Raw genomic sequence first — 17,531 nt, 5'->3', positions numbered from 1 at the left:
CTGATTGGCTATCAGTGAGGTTATTATTATTATTATTATCATCTAAGTGGTTCATGTTATAGCCATTACCCTAGAAACTTGAGGGCATGGCATAATGTATAGAGATGTGGCCTTGGCATCGGGAAGATCTAGGTTCAGGTCCTGTCTCTGACACATACTGGTTTTGTGACTGTGGACAATTGAGTCACCTGACATCTGAGCCCCATCTCCTCTTCTATCAAATGGAGATGTTAGACTAGTTGGTCTCTGTGGTCCCATTCCAGCTCTGAAAATATTATCTTACCGTAAAAGAATCTCTGCTCACAACCCAACGGCTGAAAAGCCAGCCAAGTAAAGGTTCACGACTGCGTCTTGTGTGTGCTTTGATGTGAGTGCTATGAAGGCAGAGATTCCATCCCCCTTTTCAAAATGTTCCAGACAGTGTCTGGCGACTTGTAGGGCATCTGAAAAAAAGCAGTAGCACTTCTGTGATAGTGATTGATGCCATGGCGCTGAGAATGTTGACTGCTCTTTTGTGGTTCTTCTCCGACAGGCCAGTGACCCCAGTACTTTTGAACTGATACAGAAGATTCACATGCTGCAGAAACGTCTAATCAGCAAGACAGAAGAAGTGGTAGAAAAGGAACTGCTCCTTCAGGTAGGATTCTTCTTCCCTGCCTTTTGGATTTACAGATTTTCTCACCCTCAGCACGTTCCTGTCCCAGCTGGTCTCTGGGTGATGCTCAGTTGGGTTCTTTGGTGATATTGAGTGTAGCGCGCATGCTAGTGAGCAGCAGATGGCGACAGAGACTCATGGATAGAGAACAAGCCGTGGCTGATTAATTGTTCTTTTATGCTTTCCTCATTGATATCGAGAGAATTCTGGAAAACACTTGCTTGATTGCGCTGTGGAGATGGTTTTCTAGATCTATCGATAGGCTCTTGTGAATCTGCTGGAGAGTGTTAGGGCTGTCTTCCCCACCAGTTTTAGTTAGGGTAATAAACTATTATTGAGCCTAAGTGATTTGGCTTTAGACCTCAGAATCTGCAGAGTGAAATAGAACAAATGAGAAATTATTGGGGTATGGTGGAGGCAATTATCTCTAGGTCTTTGGCTTGGCGATTGTGGGTCCTTTCCGGAGATCATGGCGCTTATCAAGGCCTCTGTCAGCTACGTTAGTCATCTGTACATCAAGCAAGAATGAACCTGGACATTTTTGTTTTATGCAGTTATTTTAAAAAATCCTCCCCAGAATAATGTAAGCAGCTTCAGGTTGTCCTACCTGGTCTATGAGGCTGTTTTCCCCCTCTATGGTGTTGGTCTTTGTGGAACAACAATGGTAGGGAATGAACCATATCTCTTATAGCTCCTGGTAGAAATCAGGAAAAAAAAAAGAGACATACCGAGATATTGATATAACCATCCAGAGCCATGTGTATTAATTTATGGACCAGAAATGTCAGAAAGAATCCATTTTAGGAGCATGAAATATAACCAAGAGTTATCTCTGACCCCTGGCCTGGACTCTCTGTAGTCTCAAATAAGTTATGTAAACTTAGACTGAGAGTAAACTTAGACTGTTTTCTTCCAAGTGAAATGGATTATGTCTTGACCACTATTCTGGGTTTTATAGGCATTCCTAAAGCATTACGTGGTCTTTTAGTAGTGGCAGAGAAAAGGACAGAATTTAGAAAAGAGGAACCTTAGAAGCCTTTATTCAAATCAGCTAATCCTCAAGTAATATATTCATCAAGTCAGTCTGCCCTCTGGACAGGTTGGCCTGCTTTTTAGTTGACATGTGCAGTCTCCTGGGACTTGTATGTCCCAGAAAAACCACTTGTGTCATTCTTAGAGAAAAAAAATCTGGGTGCTTCACTGGATTTGTATTTTTTCCAATTCTGATGGTTACATTAAAATGTTAGAAAAGTGCTCTGCATCTTACAGAAAATGCTGCAATTGGAAATGATGTATTTGGTTGAATTGTGGATTGTATAAAAATTCTTTTAAAAAAGAATGGTTAATATTTTGCTTTCATTGGAAGAGGTTATAAGGAAATGAACAGGTTCCTTCCCCCTCTAGCTGCGTGTACAGTAGGAAGAAAAGCTGTGTTCACATTGAAATAGTAGCTTCCTTCATGTTGATTGGTTAAATTCAACTAGAGGGTAATGGGTGAGCTTCTAAGGGGTTTGAGGAGAATTTAAGTCCTAATGTCTTTATGTGTTGTTATTAATGTCAGTTTTTGCAGTGATCTAGAATTTACGAGAGGCTGAGATATACTTTTAATTCTAATGCCTATATCTTGTCATTGTGTGTATGTGTGTTAAGGTACTGTGAGTAGGTTAAGGTACCTGGGCATTCTCTGAGTTCTTTGTTTAAGGATGGGTTTGAGAAAGGTGCTTTACTGACTGAAAGGTGCATTAATAAGGGACTAGAGAGAATGGATAGAATCTCTTGCCCGAGTCAGAATATGCACAGTGAATCAGGAGACTTCCTTTTCTGTAGCCACCCCAATGATTCTTTGTTCCTTTTCTGCTGAAAAGTAGAATCACAGTGCTTTGCAGTTGAAAAGGACCTCATATGCCAACTAGTCTAACCTGTACCGAAACAGGAATCCCCTCTATAATATATTGAAAAGTGATGATATAAAACTTTTGCTTAAAGATCTCCATGAAGTGGGGGCAGGAGGTGGGAGATGGCCTACAAACCTCCTGAGGCAGCCCGTTCCACTTTGGAGTAGCTATAATTTCCAGGAAGCTTAAACCTTCTCTGCAACTTCCTTCTGTTGTTCTAAGTTCTATTCTCTGGGGCTAAACAGGAGGAAAACCATGTAATCCCTCTTCAGGTGAGATCCCTTCAAATAACTGAAGACAGCTATAATGCTCTGCCTAAGATGTCTTTTCTCCAATTTCAACATTCCTAGTTCCTTCATTGTGGATGTGATCTCCAAGCCCTTTGTGATCCTTGATGCCCCTCCTCTAGGCAATCTCTACCTAAATGGAGATCCTAGAACCAAACACAGGCTTGCACTGGTAAAGAATATGGCAGGATTATCAGCTCCTTAGTCCTGGACACTGTGCTTCCCTAAATATGGGCTGATTGCAATATCTCTTTTGGCCACTGTTTAATATTAAGGGGATCATGGTGCAGTGGAATCTCATGTAGTTGACTCGTTTTACGATTGCAGGCTACCAAAACTCTTATTTTTTTCAAATGATCTCCATTCTGGTCATACTTCCCTGTCTTGTGAGGTTTTTTTTTTTTCTTTTTTCTTTCCCTCGCTCTCTCTCTCTCTTTTTTCGGTTAGGCAATTGGGGTTAAGTGTCTTGCCCAGAGTCACACAGCTAAGTGAGTGTTACGTGTCTGAGGATGGATTTGAACTCAGGTCCTCTTAACTCCAGGGCTGGTGCTCTGTCCACTGTGCCACCTAGCTGCCCCTGATTGTTTTTTTTTTTCTTAACCCAAAGTATGAGACTTTATATTTCTCCTATTCAATTTTGTCATATTATATCCAGTTCAACATACTAACCAATTGATATGTTTTTTAATTCTGATTTTGCCCTTCAATGTATTAACTATTCTTCCTAGTTTTGTGGCCTCTGTAAATTTGATAAGCATGCCATCTAGATATTTATCCAAGGCCTTTATAGGAAATGTTAAACAGCACAGATCCTTGGGGCACTTCATTAGAGACCACTTTCCAGTAACCATCAGTAATTATTCTTTGGGTCTGGCCTTTCAATTTCTAAATTCTAAACCACACTAGAATAGCATGAATGAATTTGTCAAATTCTTTCTTAAAATCTGGGTATACTAATGATAGTTAAAGGATTCTTTTCTACTGTTATAACTCTGACAAAAAGGAAATGCACTGATCCTGGTATTAATTGTTCATAATGAAGCCATTCTGCCTGACCCTTGGTGATCATGGCTTCCTTTTCTACATGTTCTTGGTTTTGATGGTCATTCCCTTTCCCAGAGAGCCCTCTATCTCTGAATTCCTTGCCATTTTGTGTCATTGTTCAAAATTCGGGTCCAGGTGACTCAATTTCTTTTTTAAAATAGAAATAATCTTTTTTTAAATTTTGATTTTGATAAACATCAACAAATGGGAGCATTTCCATATGCAAAGAACAGGAAAAGAAGTTTGTATATGAAACAATGAAACTCTGTTATCTACTGTTTGTTTATATATAGAATATATATGTGTATACATGAAGATATGTAGGTATACATATATATGTGTGTATAAATATAACATGGCAGTACAACATTGCTGTGATTGTTTGTGTCCCCTTTTGAACTTCCTTCTGTTTTCTTCTATATATTTTTAAATGCTTCATTGACACTCCTTTCCTTTTCTTCTTCCTTTTAAAAAATATTATCACCCTCTTTCTAGTTCTGCTCACAACTTTGTCCTTATCCCCTTCCAATGTGACCCACATGTACAAAAATATTTATAGCAGCTCTTTTTGTGGTGGTAAAGAATTGGAAATTGAGGGGATGCCCATTAATTGGGGAATGACTGAAAAAGTTGTGGTATATGAATTTAATGGAATACTATTGGTCCATAAGAAATGATGAGCAGGAAGATTTCAGAAAAACCTAGAAAGTCTTAGATGAACTGATGCTGAGTGAAGTGAGCAGGACCAGGAGAACATTGTACACGGTAACAGCAACATTGTGCAATGACCAACTTTGATAGACTTAGCTCTTCTCAGCAATGCAGTGATCTAAGACAATTCCAAAAGACTCATGATTGAAAATGCTATCCACATCCAGAGAAAGAATTATGGAGTCTGGATGCAGATTGAAGCATACTATTTTCTCTTTTGTTTTTGTTTTTGTTATTTCTTTCTCATGGCTGTTCCCTTTTGTTCTGATTCCTCTTTTACAACATGACTTACGTGGAAATGTGTTTAATATGATTGTACATGTATAGCCTATATCAGATTGCATGCTGTCTTGGGGAGGGAGGGGGAATATTTAGAACTCAAAATTGTATAAAAGTAAATGTTGAAAACTAAAAGTAAATAAATAAATAAAAAAACAAAGCCTCCCTTGTAACAAATAAATAAGTCAAGCAAAGCAAATTCACACATTGGTCAATTCTGAAAATATGTGTTCCTATTCTATACCTGCAGCCTACCACTTGTCTTCCATTTGGTGGGAAGAAGCACATTTCATCATTAGTCTTCCCTAGTTGTGACTAGTCATTGAACTGATCAGAGTTCTCAAATTTTTCCGTTATTTTTCCTTTACTCTATTGTATTCATTATTTAAATTGTTCTTCTGACTTCACACACTTCACTTTGTATCAATTCATGCCAGTCTTTCTAATTTTATTTAAATCCATCTCTTTCATTATTTCTTACAGAGCAATAATATTTCATCATATTCATATGCCATAACTTGTTCAGCCATACCCCAATGGATGAGTGCCTACTTTGTTTTCAATTCTTTGCTATATCAGAAGTGCTGCTATGAGTATTTTTCTATATATGTGTCCCTTCCCACTGTCTTTGATCTCTTTGGAGTATATACCTAGTCATAATATCACTGGGTCAAGTTTAGTGACTTTTGGGGTATACAAAATGCTCTTCACAATGGATGGACCAATCCATAACTTCAAGTGCATTAGTGTACATGTCCTCCTATAAACCCTCTAGTAATTGTTACTTTCTCTTTTCTTTGCCAATCTGATGAGTATGAGATAGAAGCTTAGAGTTGTTTTAATTTGAATTTCTCTTATTATTAGTGACTTGGATAACTTTTTTTCACATAGTTGTTAACATTTCTTTTGAGAACTCCATGTTCATAGTCTTTGACCATTTTTCTATTGAGGAAATATCTCTTATTGTTTTATAATTGTATCAATTTCCTATATGCTTTGGATACTGGGGTGTAGGGTTGTTCAGGGAAGACTAGTGCCTCTGGTGTAAGGGCTACTGAGCCCTTTTCAGGGCTGCTTTCCATCTTTGGTGTCCACCTGATCCATCTAATTCTCACTTGTGGCCCCAAGAGGCTGTCGCATGCACAGTGGCCACACCCTGGTAAACCAATATGGCAGTCAGGCTAAACCAGGTTGAGGATAACTGAGGGGTTTCAAACCCATTGGTGAGTTAGGGGGAATGTTTATCCCAAGCATGGGAAGACATCCCCTGGTGGAATGGGCGGATGAAAACAATTTGTTCCGATGTCTATCAAAGCAGCTGAAGCAGGTGCTATGGAGAACTTACAGCTTAGTTAGACATTGAAGATGCCAAGGTCGTCCACTGCATGCTGGACCATCACCAGTCATCTTGACTCTGTCCTGCCACTGGACTGTGATGACTCTGGAAGAGAGAGTAAGGTTGATGACTTTGTGTAACTCTGCCTCACTTAAATCCAATTTACTCATGAATCAAAAGACATCACCCATACCATTTTACCATTTTTACCTATCTCAAAGTCCTGTGGCAACAGGCCAGTGATGAAACATCAGGTGTGGACACATTGGGAGCTGTAGTCACAACCCTGCATGCAGGAGGCCGAGACCATAGGGTCATCTTCTCATTGGAGGTGGCAGTGGGATTCAGCAGCCCCCTGGGTGTCTGAGCAACCTTTTAAGGATTGCACTGCTCATCTCCTGGTGTGTGGAAGGGTCTAGAAAAGGTGCCCTAAAATGTCTGCTTACTCAACCGTGGCCTAATCACTTCAGCAGGTGAGTTTCCTACTCTGTAGTTGAAACACAAAAAATGTACAAAAACTTCTGCAAAGGTGATTCTACTCACCTTTGGTTTTTGGAATGCATGCACAGTTATAGACAATACAAAATCCAGTAGACTTGAAAGATGAACAGCTCTTGTTGTGAGAGAACTCAGCAGGTGTCAATGAAGGCCAGCTTACCGAAGTCAGAGCTGTTTACACGTTTTTATGGAGTGGCCACAATGAAGGGGAGCACCATGAAGCTGGTGTAGGCTTTGCAATCACAACTAATCTAGTCAACAAGCTTGTAAGCCTGCTAAAAGGAGTGAATGACAGGCTCATGACAGTGTGATTGCCACTTGCAGGAAATTGCCACGCCACCATCATCAATGCCTATGTTCCCATCATGATGAACCCTGATGAGGTCAAAAAAATTTTTTTATAAGGACCTAAAGACCATTATCATTAATGTGCCCAAAAAGAACAAGCTTATAATTCTGGATGACTTTAATGCTAGAGTAGGCTCAGACTACCAGACATGGCAGGGAGTCCTTGGGAGAAATGGATTTGGAAACAGCAACAGCAGTGGTCACTTACTGCTGAAGATTTGTGCATCTCATGACCTTTTTATCATCGTCACTGTCTTCCATTTACGTAAACATAATAAAACTTCATGAATGCACCCTCACAGCAAACATTGACATTTAGTAGACTATGTGATTATAAGGAGTAGAGACAGATGGGATATGAGAGTAAGGAAGGCAATGTGTGGTGCAGAGTGTTGGACTGATCATAGACTTATGCTCTCAAAGCCAAATATTTGCATTCAACAAAAGTGGTGGCCCCAAGGCAAAATGACACCAGAAGACTTAATGTCAACAGATTAGAGTCTCTGGACAGGAACAGTTTGTTGCTAACTTGGAGGGAAACTTGAGTCAACACACAGTTGGCAACAATGAAGCGGAAAAGGAGTAGGCAGCTTTCAGAGATTTGGTATATAGCATTTCATTTGCTCATCTGGGTCAGAACACTTGTGAACATCAAGACTGGTTTGACAAAACTTATGGGGAAATTCAGAAGCCACTAAATGAAAAATAAGAACTCCACAGGGTTTACCAGCATGATAGTTCATCCATCTCTAAGAAGGCAGCATTTAATTCTATCAAAAGTAAAGGACAAGCAAAGCTTAGAGAGATGCAGGTTTTTGGCTTAGCAAGAAGGCAAATAAAATTCAGTTTTATGCTGATAGTAACAGTCCGAAGCACTTTTATGATGCCCTGAAGGCTATTTATGGGCTAAAGATCTATCATGCATCTCAACTACTCAGCACTGATGGAGCCACATTGATTAGGGTTAAGGACACGATCCTGGAGAGAGGGGCTGAACACTTCCATCGTGTTCTCAACCGACTATCATGAATCAATGCTGAAGCCATTAACTCAGGTTGAAGTCAATCCCTCCTTAGCTGAAGTTCCAACTGAAGCAGAGGTTTTGAATATCATTAGGCTTCTTTAGTGTGGCAAAGCATCTGGTGCTGATTCTGTTCTAGTTGAGATTTACAAAGTAGGGGATCCATTGCTCATACAAAAGCTGACTGAAATTTTCCACGTTATATGGCAAGAGGAGGTTATCCCCTAGGAGTTCAAGGATGCCTCCATTATCCATCTCTATAAAGATAGAGGAAATAGATTGTCCTGTGACAATCACCAGGGTGGGGGGGGGTTCTCTGTCTTGGTCATCATTGGCAAGAGTCTTGCTAGAGTCCTCCTTAATAGGCTGATGCTTCACCTGGAAGGTGGTCATCTGCCTGAGAACCAATGTGGCTTCAGAAAGGGCTGAGGAATGGTCAATATGGTGTTTACTACCCGACAACTCCAGGAGAAATGCCAGAAGCAGAAAAGAGGTCTGTACACAATGTTTATAGATCTGACCAAGGCCTTTGATACCGTCAGTCATGAGGGCTTATGGAAAATTTTGTCAAAATTTGGAGAAGTTCATCAGTATTGTACGTCAATTTCAGGATGGCATGCTTGCCTGGTTCTGTTTAGTGGATGACGCTCTCTCACTTTCCCAGTCACCAATGGAGTGAAACAAGGCTGTGCGCTTGCTCCAGTACTTCTTAGTATGAATATTTTCAACCATGTTGTCAAATGTCTTCAATGAGGATGAACACGGCATCAAGCTCAGCTACCACACTGATGATAAATTCTTCAACTTGAAAAGGCTACAAGCCAAGATTAAAGTGGAGGAAGTGTTGGTGCATGATTTTTTTGTTTGCAGATGATTGTGCACTCAATGCAGCCTCTGAAGCTAAGATGTAACCAAGTGTGGATCGATTCTCTGCTGCTTGTGCTAATTTTGGCCTGACAATTAACACCTAGAAAATATAGGCGCTCCATCAGCCAGCAACACACCATGCATATGTGGAACCATTGGTTATAGCAAATGGAGAAGTTTTGAATATTGTGGATAAGTTCATTTACCTTGGCGGTATACTTTCCAGGGACGGACACATAGATGATGAGATTGATGCACACATTGCCAGAGCTAGCTCAGTGTTTGCGAGGCTCTGAAGGAGTATGGGAGAGAAGAGGTATTAGGCTGCTTACCAAACTGAAGGTCTGTAGAGCCATCGTGCTGGCTTTGTTGTTTTAAGCCTATGAAACCTGGGACAGTATACCAGTGCCTTGCCAGGAAACTGAATTGCTTCGATTTGAATTGTCTTAGGAAGATTCTGAAGATCACCTGTCAGGATAAGATACCAGACACTGAGGTCCTTTCTTGAACTAAACTGCCAAATATTCAAACCCTGCTGTAGGGAGAGCAACTCCAACAGGCTAGCCACGTTGTTCAAATGCCAAATGTAAACTTGCCAAAAAGATTATTTTATGGAGAACTCACACAGGGCAAGTGCTCACCTGGTGGTCAGAAAAAGTGATACAAGGACACTCTCAAGGTCTCTCTTAATAACTTTGGAATTGATTATGTGACATGGGAGACACTGGCATAGGATTGCCCAGCATGGTGTGGCCTCATCAGAGAAGATGCTATGTATGGTCTATGAGCAAAGTAGAATTGAAGTAGGTCAAAAGAAACATGAGATATGCAAATTTGGATAATCCACCCCAAAAGTTCACATGAGCTATTTGTGTCTGACCTGTGGTAGAGCATTATAAGTTTGTGTTGGTCTGATCAGCTACAGTTGGACATTCTGTGACTTGATTCTAACATAGTAATATCATTTTGTTCCTCTTTGAGAATGAAGGAAAAAACCAACCAACCAACTTTGGAGGCCAGATCATTAATAGAGAAATTCATTATAATTTTTCCCCTACTTCACTATTTTCCTAATACACTGATTTTGTTTGTGCTAAAACTTTTCAATTTTATATAATCAAAATTATCCACTTTATCTTTTATAATCATCTGTATCCTTCCCCTCCTTTTTTATGAATTCTCCTCTAATCCATAGTTGTGAAAGGCTTCTTATCCTCTTTTTATCTGTTTATGATATGACCTTTTGTATCTAGGTCATGTATGCATTTAGAATTCATGTAATATGTAGTGTGAGATATTGGTCTAAGGTGGTCTACGTTCAATTTCTCCCAAACTACTTTCCATTTTCCCAGAATTAAAAACAAAACAAAACAAAACAAACAAGCCATATAATTAGTCCTTATACCAGTAGTTGGTGTTCTTAGTTTTAGAACATAATAAGATGCTATGCTTAATTGCTTCAGGATCTTGCATATCGAATTTATTCCATTTATTAATTTTCTGTTTTTAAATCAGACTACTACTTCTTTCTGGTATAGTTTGAATCATCATCATCATCATCATCATCATCACCACCACCATCATCATCCTTATTTTCATTATAATCATTTATATAGCATTTAAAGATTTGCAAACCACTTTACAAATATTATCTCATTTAACTTCTCAAGAAATCTGAGAAGTAGGTGCTATTATTATCCTCATTTTATAGATTAGGAAACTGAGGCAGACAAATTAAGTTACTTGCCTAGGGTCACACAACTTGAACTCAGGTCTTCTTGACTCCAGGTGTAGCGCTTAGATTTGGTACTAGTAAGCCTACTTCCTTTCCAATTTTTTTTTGTGATATCCCTTGGGATTCTTAGCCTTTTGTTCTTCTAGATGAATTTTGTTATTATACTGTCTAGTTCTATAAGGTAATCCTTTGGTTGTTTGGTATGGCATTGAATTGTATTAATTTAAGTAGTATTGTCGTATTTATTATGTTGACATGAGCCAAACACGAGCTAATAATCTCTCTCTAGATATTTAAGTCTTTATTTTTATAAAGTCTTTTTTTTGGTGAGGCGTTCGAGGTTACGTGACTTGCCCAGAGTCGCACAGCTGGTAAGTGTTTGAGGATGGATTTGAACTCAGGTCCTCCTGACTCCAGGGCTGGTGCTCTATATACTGTGCCACCTAGATGCCCCTAAAAAGTCTTTAAGTCTTTATTTCCATACATTTTATAGTTGTAGTCATATAATTCCTGTGTTTCTCTTGATAAGTTAACTTCTGAATATTTTATACATTTGGCAGATACTCGGAATAGGATTTTTAAAAAATTCTTTTCTATTGGATTTTGTTGGCAAATACTGAAAAGCTGATAATTTTTGTGCATCTGTTTTATATCCTGCTACTTTACTGGAGTTATTGTTTTAATTAATTTTAGGTGAATCTGTAATATCATATTACATGTATAATATGATATTATAGTAGTATATCATCTTTAAAATGCAATAGCTTTGTTTTTTCTTTGATTATACTTAGTTCATCAATTTCCTTTCTCTTACTCCTGTAATAGCATTTCTAAAATTATATCAAATAATAGTTGTGACATTGACATCTTTGCTTTACCTCCCCATGGTCTTACTGAAATGGTTTCCAGTGTTTTTCTCTATCATATATAATGCTAGGTCTGGGTTTCACATAGATACTGTTTGCCATATTAAGGTAAGTTCCATTTACTCATGCTTTAAAAAATATTTTTTAACATAAATTGGTATTTTATTTTGTCAAAGGTTTTTCCCTCTATTGATATAATCATTTAAATTGTTTTATAATTATCAATATAGTCTATTATATTTATAGCTTTCCTAATATTGGACTAACCCAATCACTGAGCTGGCACTGTCCTGCTCTGGCTCTGAATGTACCTAAACATGCACTGCCTTGCCCTGTCTCTCTGCTTAGTGACTTATTGTGGGCTGGCTCTGTCCCCAGCTGCTACTCTGAGAGGCCAAAGAAGAGCCCGCACGGCCTTCAGGCTGGTCTGACTTCCAGTCCTTTGGCCCAGTCCTCAGGCCCCTTTTAGACTGGGCTTGCATCCGGGTCCCCAGTGTCTCTGCGCTCAGAGTAGATCTGTTTACTGGCACTTACTGAGTTTCTGCCCCCTCCTCTCCCCACTGCTCTGAGCAGCCATAAGCATCTGGTAGTCTTGGACTGGATGAAGGGGTTTACTGGTGTTTTTCTGCTATTCTTGATCATTTTTCCATCTGATGCTCTTTTTGGTCTTTGCTGTGGTGTTTGTGAGGGAGCTGGGCATCTTTCGTAACTTTCATTTTGCCATCTTAAGCAGAAACCCTCTTATCTATTTCTATTGCTTTTTTGAAGTACTTCAGTTTCCAAGGCCATAGACTTTAGACACAAAAGATTTTCTGGGTGTCAGGGTCATATCCAAAGCATGTCCACTCCTGCCTCTTTCTCATTATTCCAATCCTTTCCCTAAAAAACAGTCCTTCAATTTTAATAATTTATAAAAGTTGAGAACATTCTCTAGGAAATTATATGATATTTAATAAATACCCATGCACAAATAGTGCTATCGCATTATTAAAAATTAATGCAAAATAAGAGCACCGTTTTATAGTGGAAATAATACTAGATTGAGCTAGAAGACCTAGGTTCTAGTCCCAGCTCTGCCACTAGTCTGTTTGATTTTGGGCAAGTCACTTCTCCAGGCTTTAATTTCTTCATCTGTAAAATGGGGTTGTACTAGATAATCTCCATTCTTCTTTCCAGTCTCACTTTTTACATTTCTTAGTCCCTCTGTGAGGAGACTTAGAGAATCAGGAGATTAGAAAGTTCTTTATCCAACTGCATGAAGGATTGGGAAGAAATAATTAAAACTATTTAGTCCTATTTAGCTAATTTTCATTCATTTCTTTCTGTAATTGTGATGATCTAGTGAAGATCTGAATAAAAAAATTGCATTGAAAAGGGAAGAATAGACATGTAGGAGGCAGGATAAAGATGGCAAACGAGATGAACAGGGTTAGATACTGAAAAGGTTGAGAGCCAAGATGATAGGAACTTATTCTACAGATATATGTTTAGTGGATCGAATACATATGTGTATACATGTATATAGATATATTCCTAATATCTCTTTTGCTTTAATTTTCCTTTACAAAGTACTCCTAAAGTAGAAAATGTCTGCCCAGAAAAGGAAACCTGTGATGCGCAGAATTGAATATCCTATATTTCTGATATCTAGGGCTATAGAAATCACAATGTTATAAAAAAGAAGTATAAAGTAGAAGTCACAATGATTTGCAGACATTAGTCCCTCTGCTCAGCCTTTCTTACTAAGTTTCTTACTAAGTTCCATTTTGGTTGACATGACCTGTTTTGTCTAGAAAACGTTAATACCTTTCTACCTAAGAGCTGCTTTTCTTGATCCACTCATATACCATTTAAAGCTCCTTGGCTTCTAGCTTTACTTCCTGAACCTGGATTATTAATTATGTCAAGATGCCACAGTCCATCTAAAAGATGACCACTAAAAGATGAAATTGTGGTGGTAGATTAAATGACTTGTCAGCCACATGGGTCATCTTTAGGTCTTTTGGGAAAGGGAAGGCCACAATGAACAAATGTGGAAGATCATTTCCCTTGAGATGTTATTAACAGTGATAAACAAATAGTGACAACAGAGGATATGCATTTTAAGGAGTTATTTGTGTGGGGAGTTTGACTGTATAATGAATAGTGATGTATTGAAAATTCATGAAATAATAAAACTACCTTGCTGCGTTCTGATTAGTGCTGCTTTAGGAAATTGTCACATTGCATACTCAGTTTTCCTTGTCACATATGCCTAGGGGCCTGGGGAATGGACAGATAGATACATAAATGGCTAGATGAACCAAAGGAGCTTCTTATGTGTTAGTATCCCAATCCTGCATTTCCAAGGTGAACTTTCTCTCTAATTTAATTTTATGACTGAGTAGGTCAAAGTCTGCTTTATTTAGCTGTAAAATGTCTTGAATTAGTCAAGAGCTTGAATTGATCTGCCTTGAAAATGAGCTTATACAGGAGAACATACAATATCTAATGATTTTCAGATCATTAACAAACTATCTTCATATCTTTTGGTATGCTAGAAATAGCCATATTACTTTGACTTAGGCTCAGTTTACAATAGGTTAAATGTACATTTTTTTCCTTTCCAACTCAAAGAATTTTTCTAGCGCTCCCAATATGACTCCTGGTAGCTAGTTATTTGCCAGGGCAGTTGAGATTTGGTGGCTGATGGCATTGCAGGTAGTGGAAGAGTGAGGCAAAGGTAGGTGCAGATGCCCTAGAATGTTATGGGGAAGAAGGAGTACATCAAGATTTAGGAGCTTTGGATCCAGCATGGAGCTTGCCTAGCAGGATGCAAAAATCTACACTGTGAAGCATGAAAAGCCTCAAATCCAGCATAAAAGAATTCCTAAAGGAATCTGTCAGCTATGAATGGAGATATAGACTTGACCCAGCAGAGATATCAACATTTATATGACTATATTAAAAATAATTGTCCCATTATTAAGCAACTGGACTAGTGTTTGGAAGAAATAGCTCCAAGATTTTACCCTAGTTTCTTTTGGTGTGACTTCTGCAAATATCATAATTCTTGCTTCTTTTATTAGTAGTTAGCTAACAAACATGAAGCCCCAAAGCTATGCTGAAATCATTACTGATGTGTTATTAGAAAGACTTTGTGCCCCAGGAAGACACAGTGGAAATTAAAATTGTTAAACAAAAGGTTTAACAGTCCTATTCTAAAATTTGAAGTGAAGAACACAATTTTCCTGCTTGGAAAAAGCGTTAGATGAGAGTGGGAAGTCCCTGCTCATGGAGCTCCACTGTTCTTATCACTAAGGATTTAAAATGGTGAACCCAGTTAAAAAGGGTTCTTTTTTAGCCTGCTTCTAATGGACAAGCTTCTCTTCTACTTTGATTTCTTTCCACTTTTCTGCTGAAACTGCACTATGAGTTTTCCTGGTATTGTAATTCTATTCAGCCTGTCCCCCAGGGTGAAGAAAGGAATTGAACCCAGTTGTGCAGAAAAGGAAAGGTAGCCATAAAAAGTGACAAGTGTATGTTTGCATGCTGATTTATGTACTATGTTCAATTAAATAATACCTGAATGCTTACTGTATGCCTTGTCTAGCTCTTATGGAGGTTGCAAAGATGGATGATAGCATTATAGATTTAGAACTGGAAGCCATCATAAAAGTCCTCTAGTTCAACCTTCTCAATTTACAGATGAGGACGATGAGGCCCAGACAGATGAGGTGACTTTCCCAACATCACACAGGTACTAAGTAGCAGAGTCAGGATTTGAACCCTGGGCCTTTGACAACAAACCTAGTCCTATTTTTTTCTTTTTTTTCTTTATTTTTAGTTTTCAACATTCACTTTTATACAATTTTCAGTTCTAAAATTTCCCCCTCCCCTACCACCTCCCTAAGATGGCATGCAATCTGATATAAGCTATATATATGTACAATCATATTAAACATATTTCCACATTAGTCATGTTGTGAAAGAAGAATCAGAACAAAAGGGAAAAATCACGAGAAAGAAAAACCAAAAACCAAAAAGAGAAAATAGTATGCTTCAATCTGCAATAAGAGTCCATAGTTCTTTCTCTAGATATGGATAGCATTTTCCATCATGAGTCTTTTGGAATTGGCTTAGATCATTGTATTGCTGAGAAGAGATAAGTCTATCAAAGTTGGTCATCACACAATGTTGCTGTTATTGTGTACAATGTTCTCCTGGTTCTGCTCACTTCACTCAGCATCAGTGCATGTAAGTCTTTCCAGGTTTTTCTGAATTCCACCCACTCATCATTTCTTATGGAACAATAGTATTCCATTACATTCATATACTACAACTTGTTCAGCCATTCCACAATTGATGGGCATCTCCTCAATTTCCAATTCTCTGCTATCACAAAAAAAGTGCTATAAATATTTTTGTATATGTGGATCCTTTCCCCTTTTTTATGATCTCTTTGGTATACAGACCTAGTAGTGGTATTGCTGGATCAAAGGATATGCACAGTTTTATAGCCCTTTGGACACAGTTCCGAATTCCTCTCTAGAATGGTTAGATCAGTTCACAACTCCACCAACAATGCATTAGTGTTCCAATTTTCCCACATCTTCTCCAACCTTTATCCTTTTCCTATTTTGTCATGTTAGCCAATCTGATAGGTGTGATGGTGACTCGGAGTTGTTTTAATTTACATTTCTCTAATCAATAGTGATTTAAAGCATTTCTTTTTCATGGGACTATAGGTAGCTTTAATTTCTTCCTCTGAAAATTGCCTATTCACATCCTTTGACCATTTATCAATTGGAGAATGATTTGTATTCTTATAAGGTTGCCCAGTCCTATTTTCTACTCTTCCATGCTACCTCTTGAGAATAAAAGACACATTGCCTTTAAGGAATTAAGTATGGCACAGATTATAGGGAAGTAACTATAATATAGGGTAGAGCATGATAAATGCCAGAAGATATAAATATATGAATATATGTATATGGGTGCTTATATTTATATGTGCATATATATGTATAAAATGTTTATAGTCAATTCCTCTATTTCCTTTCCTCTCACTCTATCACTCTTTTCTTACCTCTCTGTAGTCTGATTTCTGACATCATCATTCAACTGTAACTACTCTCTCCAGAGTTAACAATGATCTCTTAATTGACAAATCTAATGGTTTTTTTCTTAGTCCTTATCTTCCATGACCTCTTTGCAACCTTTTACATTGTCAGCCACTCTTTTCTCCTTGACACTGTCTTCTCTTTAAATTTTCATGACATTACTCTCTCTTGGCTCTCCTACCTGTCTGACATCTTTCTTAGTCTCCTTTGGAAACTGGATCTTCGTTATGGATGAAGATCCTGGATCATCTTAGTCTCCTAGATCTTCATCCAGGTCATAATGCATTGTTGGTGGTGTTGTGAACTGATCCAACCATTCTGGAGAGCAATTCGGAACCATGCACAAAGGGTTATAAAGCTGTGCATATCCTTTGATCCTGCAATACCACTACTAGATCTATGTCCCAAAGAGATCATAAAAAAGGGGAAAAGACCCACATGTACAAAAAATATTTGTAGCAGCTCTTTTTGTGGTTGCTAAGAATTGGAAATTGAGGGGATGCCCATCAATTGGGGAATGGCTGAACAAGTTGTGGTATGTGATTTTAATGCAATATTATTGTACTATAAGAAAAGACAAGTAGGATGATTTCAGAAAAGCCTAGAAAGACTTACATGAACTGTTACAAAGTGAAGTGAGCAGAACCAGGAGAACATTGTACATCGTAACAGCAATATTTAGTATGATGAAGAACTGTGAATGATTTAGCTATTCTCAGTAATACAATAATCCAAGATAATCCCAAAGGACTCATGATGAAAAATGCTATCTGCCTCCAGAGAAAGAATTGATATTGTCTGAATATGGGCTGAAGTATACTATTTTTGTCTTCCTTCCTTCCTTCCTTCCTTCCTTCCTTCCTTCCTTCCTTCCTTCCTTCCTTCCT

At 38.3% G+C, this 17,531-nt stretch overlaps 1 protein-coding gene across 1 annotated transcript in view; it reads left to right on the top strand.

The window, feature by feature from the left end:
- The window catches only part of CFAP58 (cilia and flagella associated protein 58), a 118,026-nt gene that overhangs the window by 53,460 nt on the left and 47,035 nt on the right, over positions 1 to 17,531 (top strand). The window contains exon 15 of the mRNA XM_027852091.1: positions 533 to 637. Within this exon, the coding sequence (XP_027707892.1) occupies positions 533 to 637 (105 nt within the window). The remainder of the gene's footprint in view (positions 1 to 532; positions 638 to 17,531) is intronic.

The sequence above is a fragment of the Vombatus ursinus genome, unplaced genomic scaffold (assembly GCF_900497805.2).
Source record: "Vombatus ursinus unplaced genomic scaffold, bare-nosed wombat genome assembly UNPS02009205.1, whole genome shotgun sequence".
Taxonomy (NCBI): domain Eukaryota; kingdom Metazoa; phylum Chordata; class Mammalia; order Diprotodontia; family Vombatidae; genus Vombatus; species Vombatus ursinus.
Note: the sequence above shows the minus strand (reverse complement) of the source record. Positions and strands in the feature narration are given on the sequence as shown.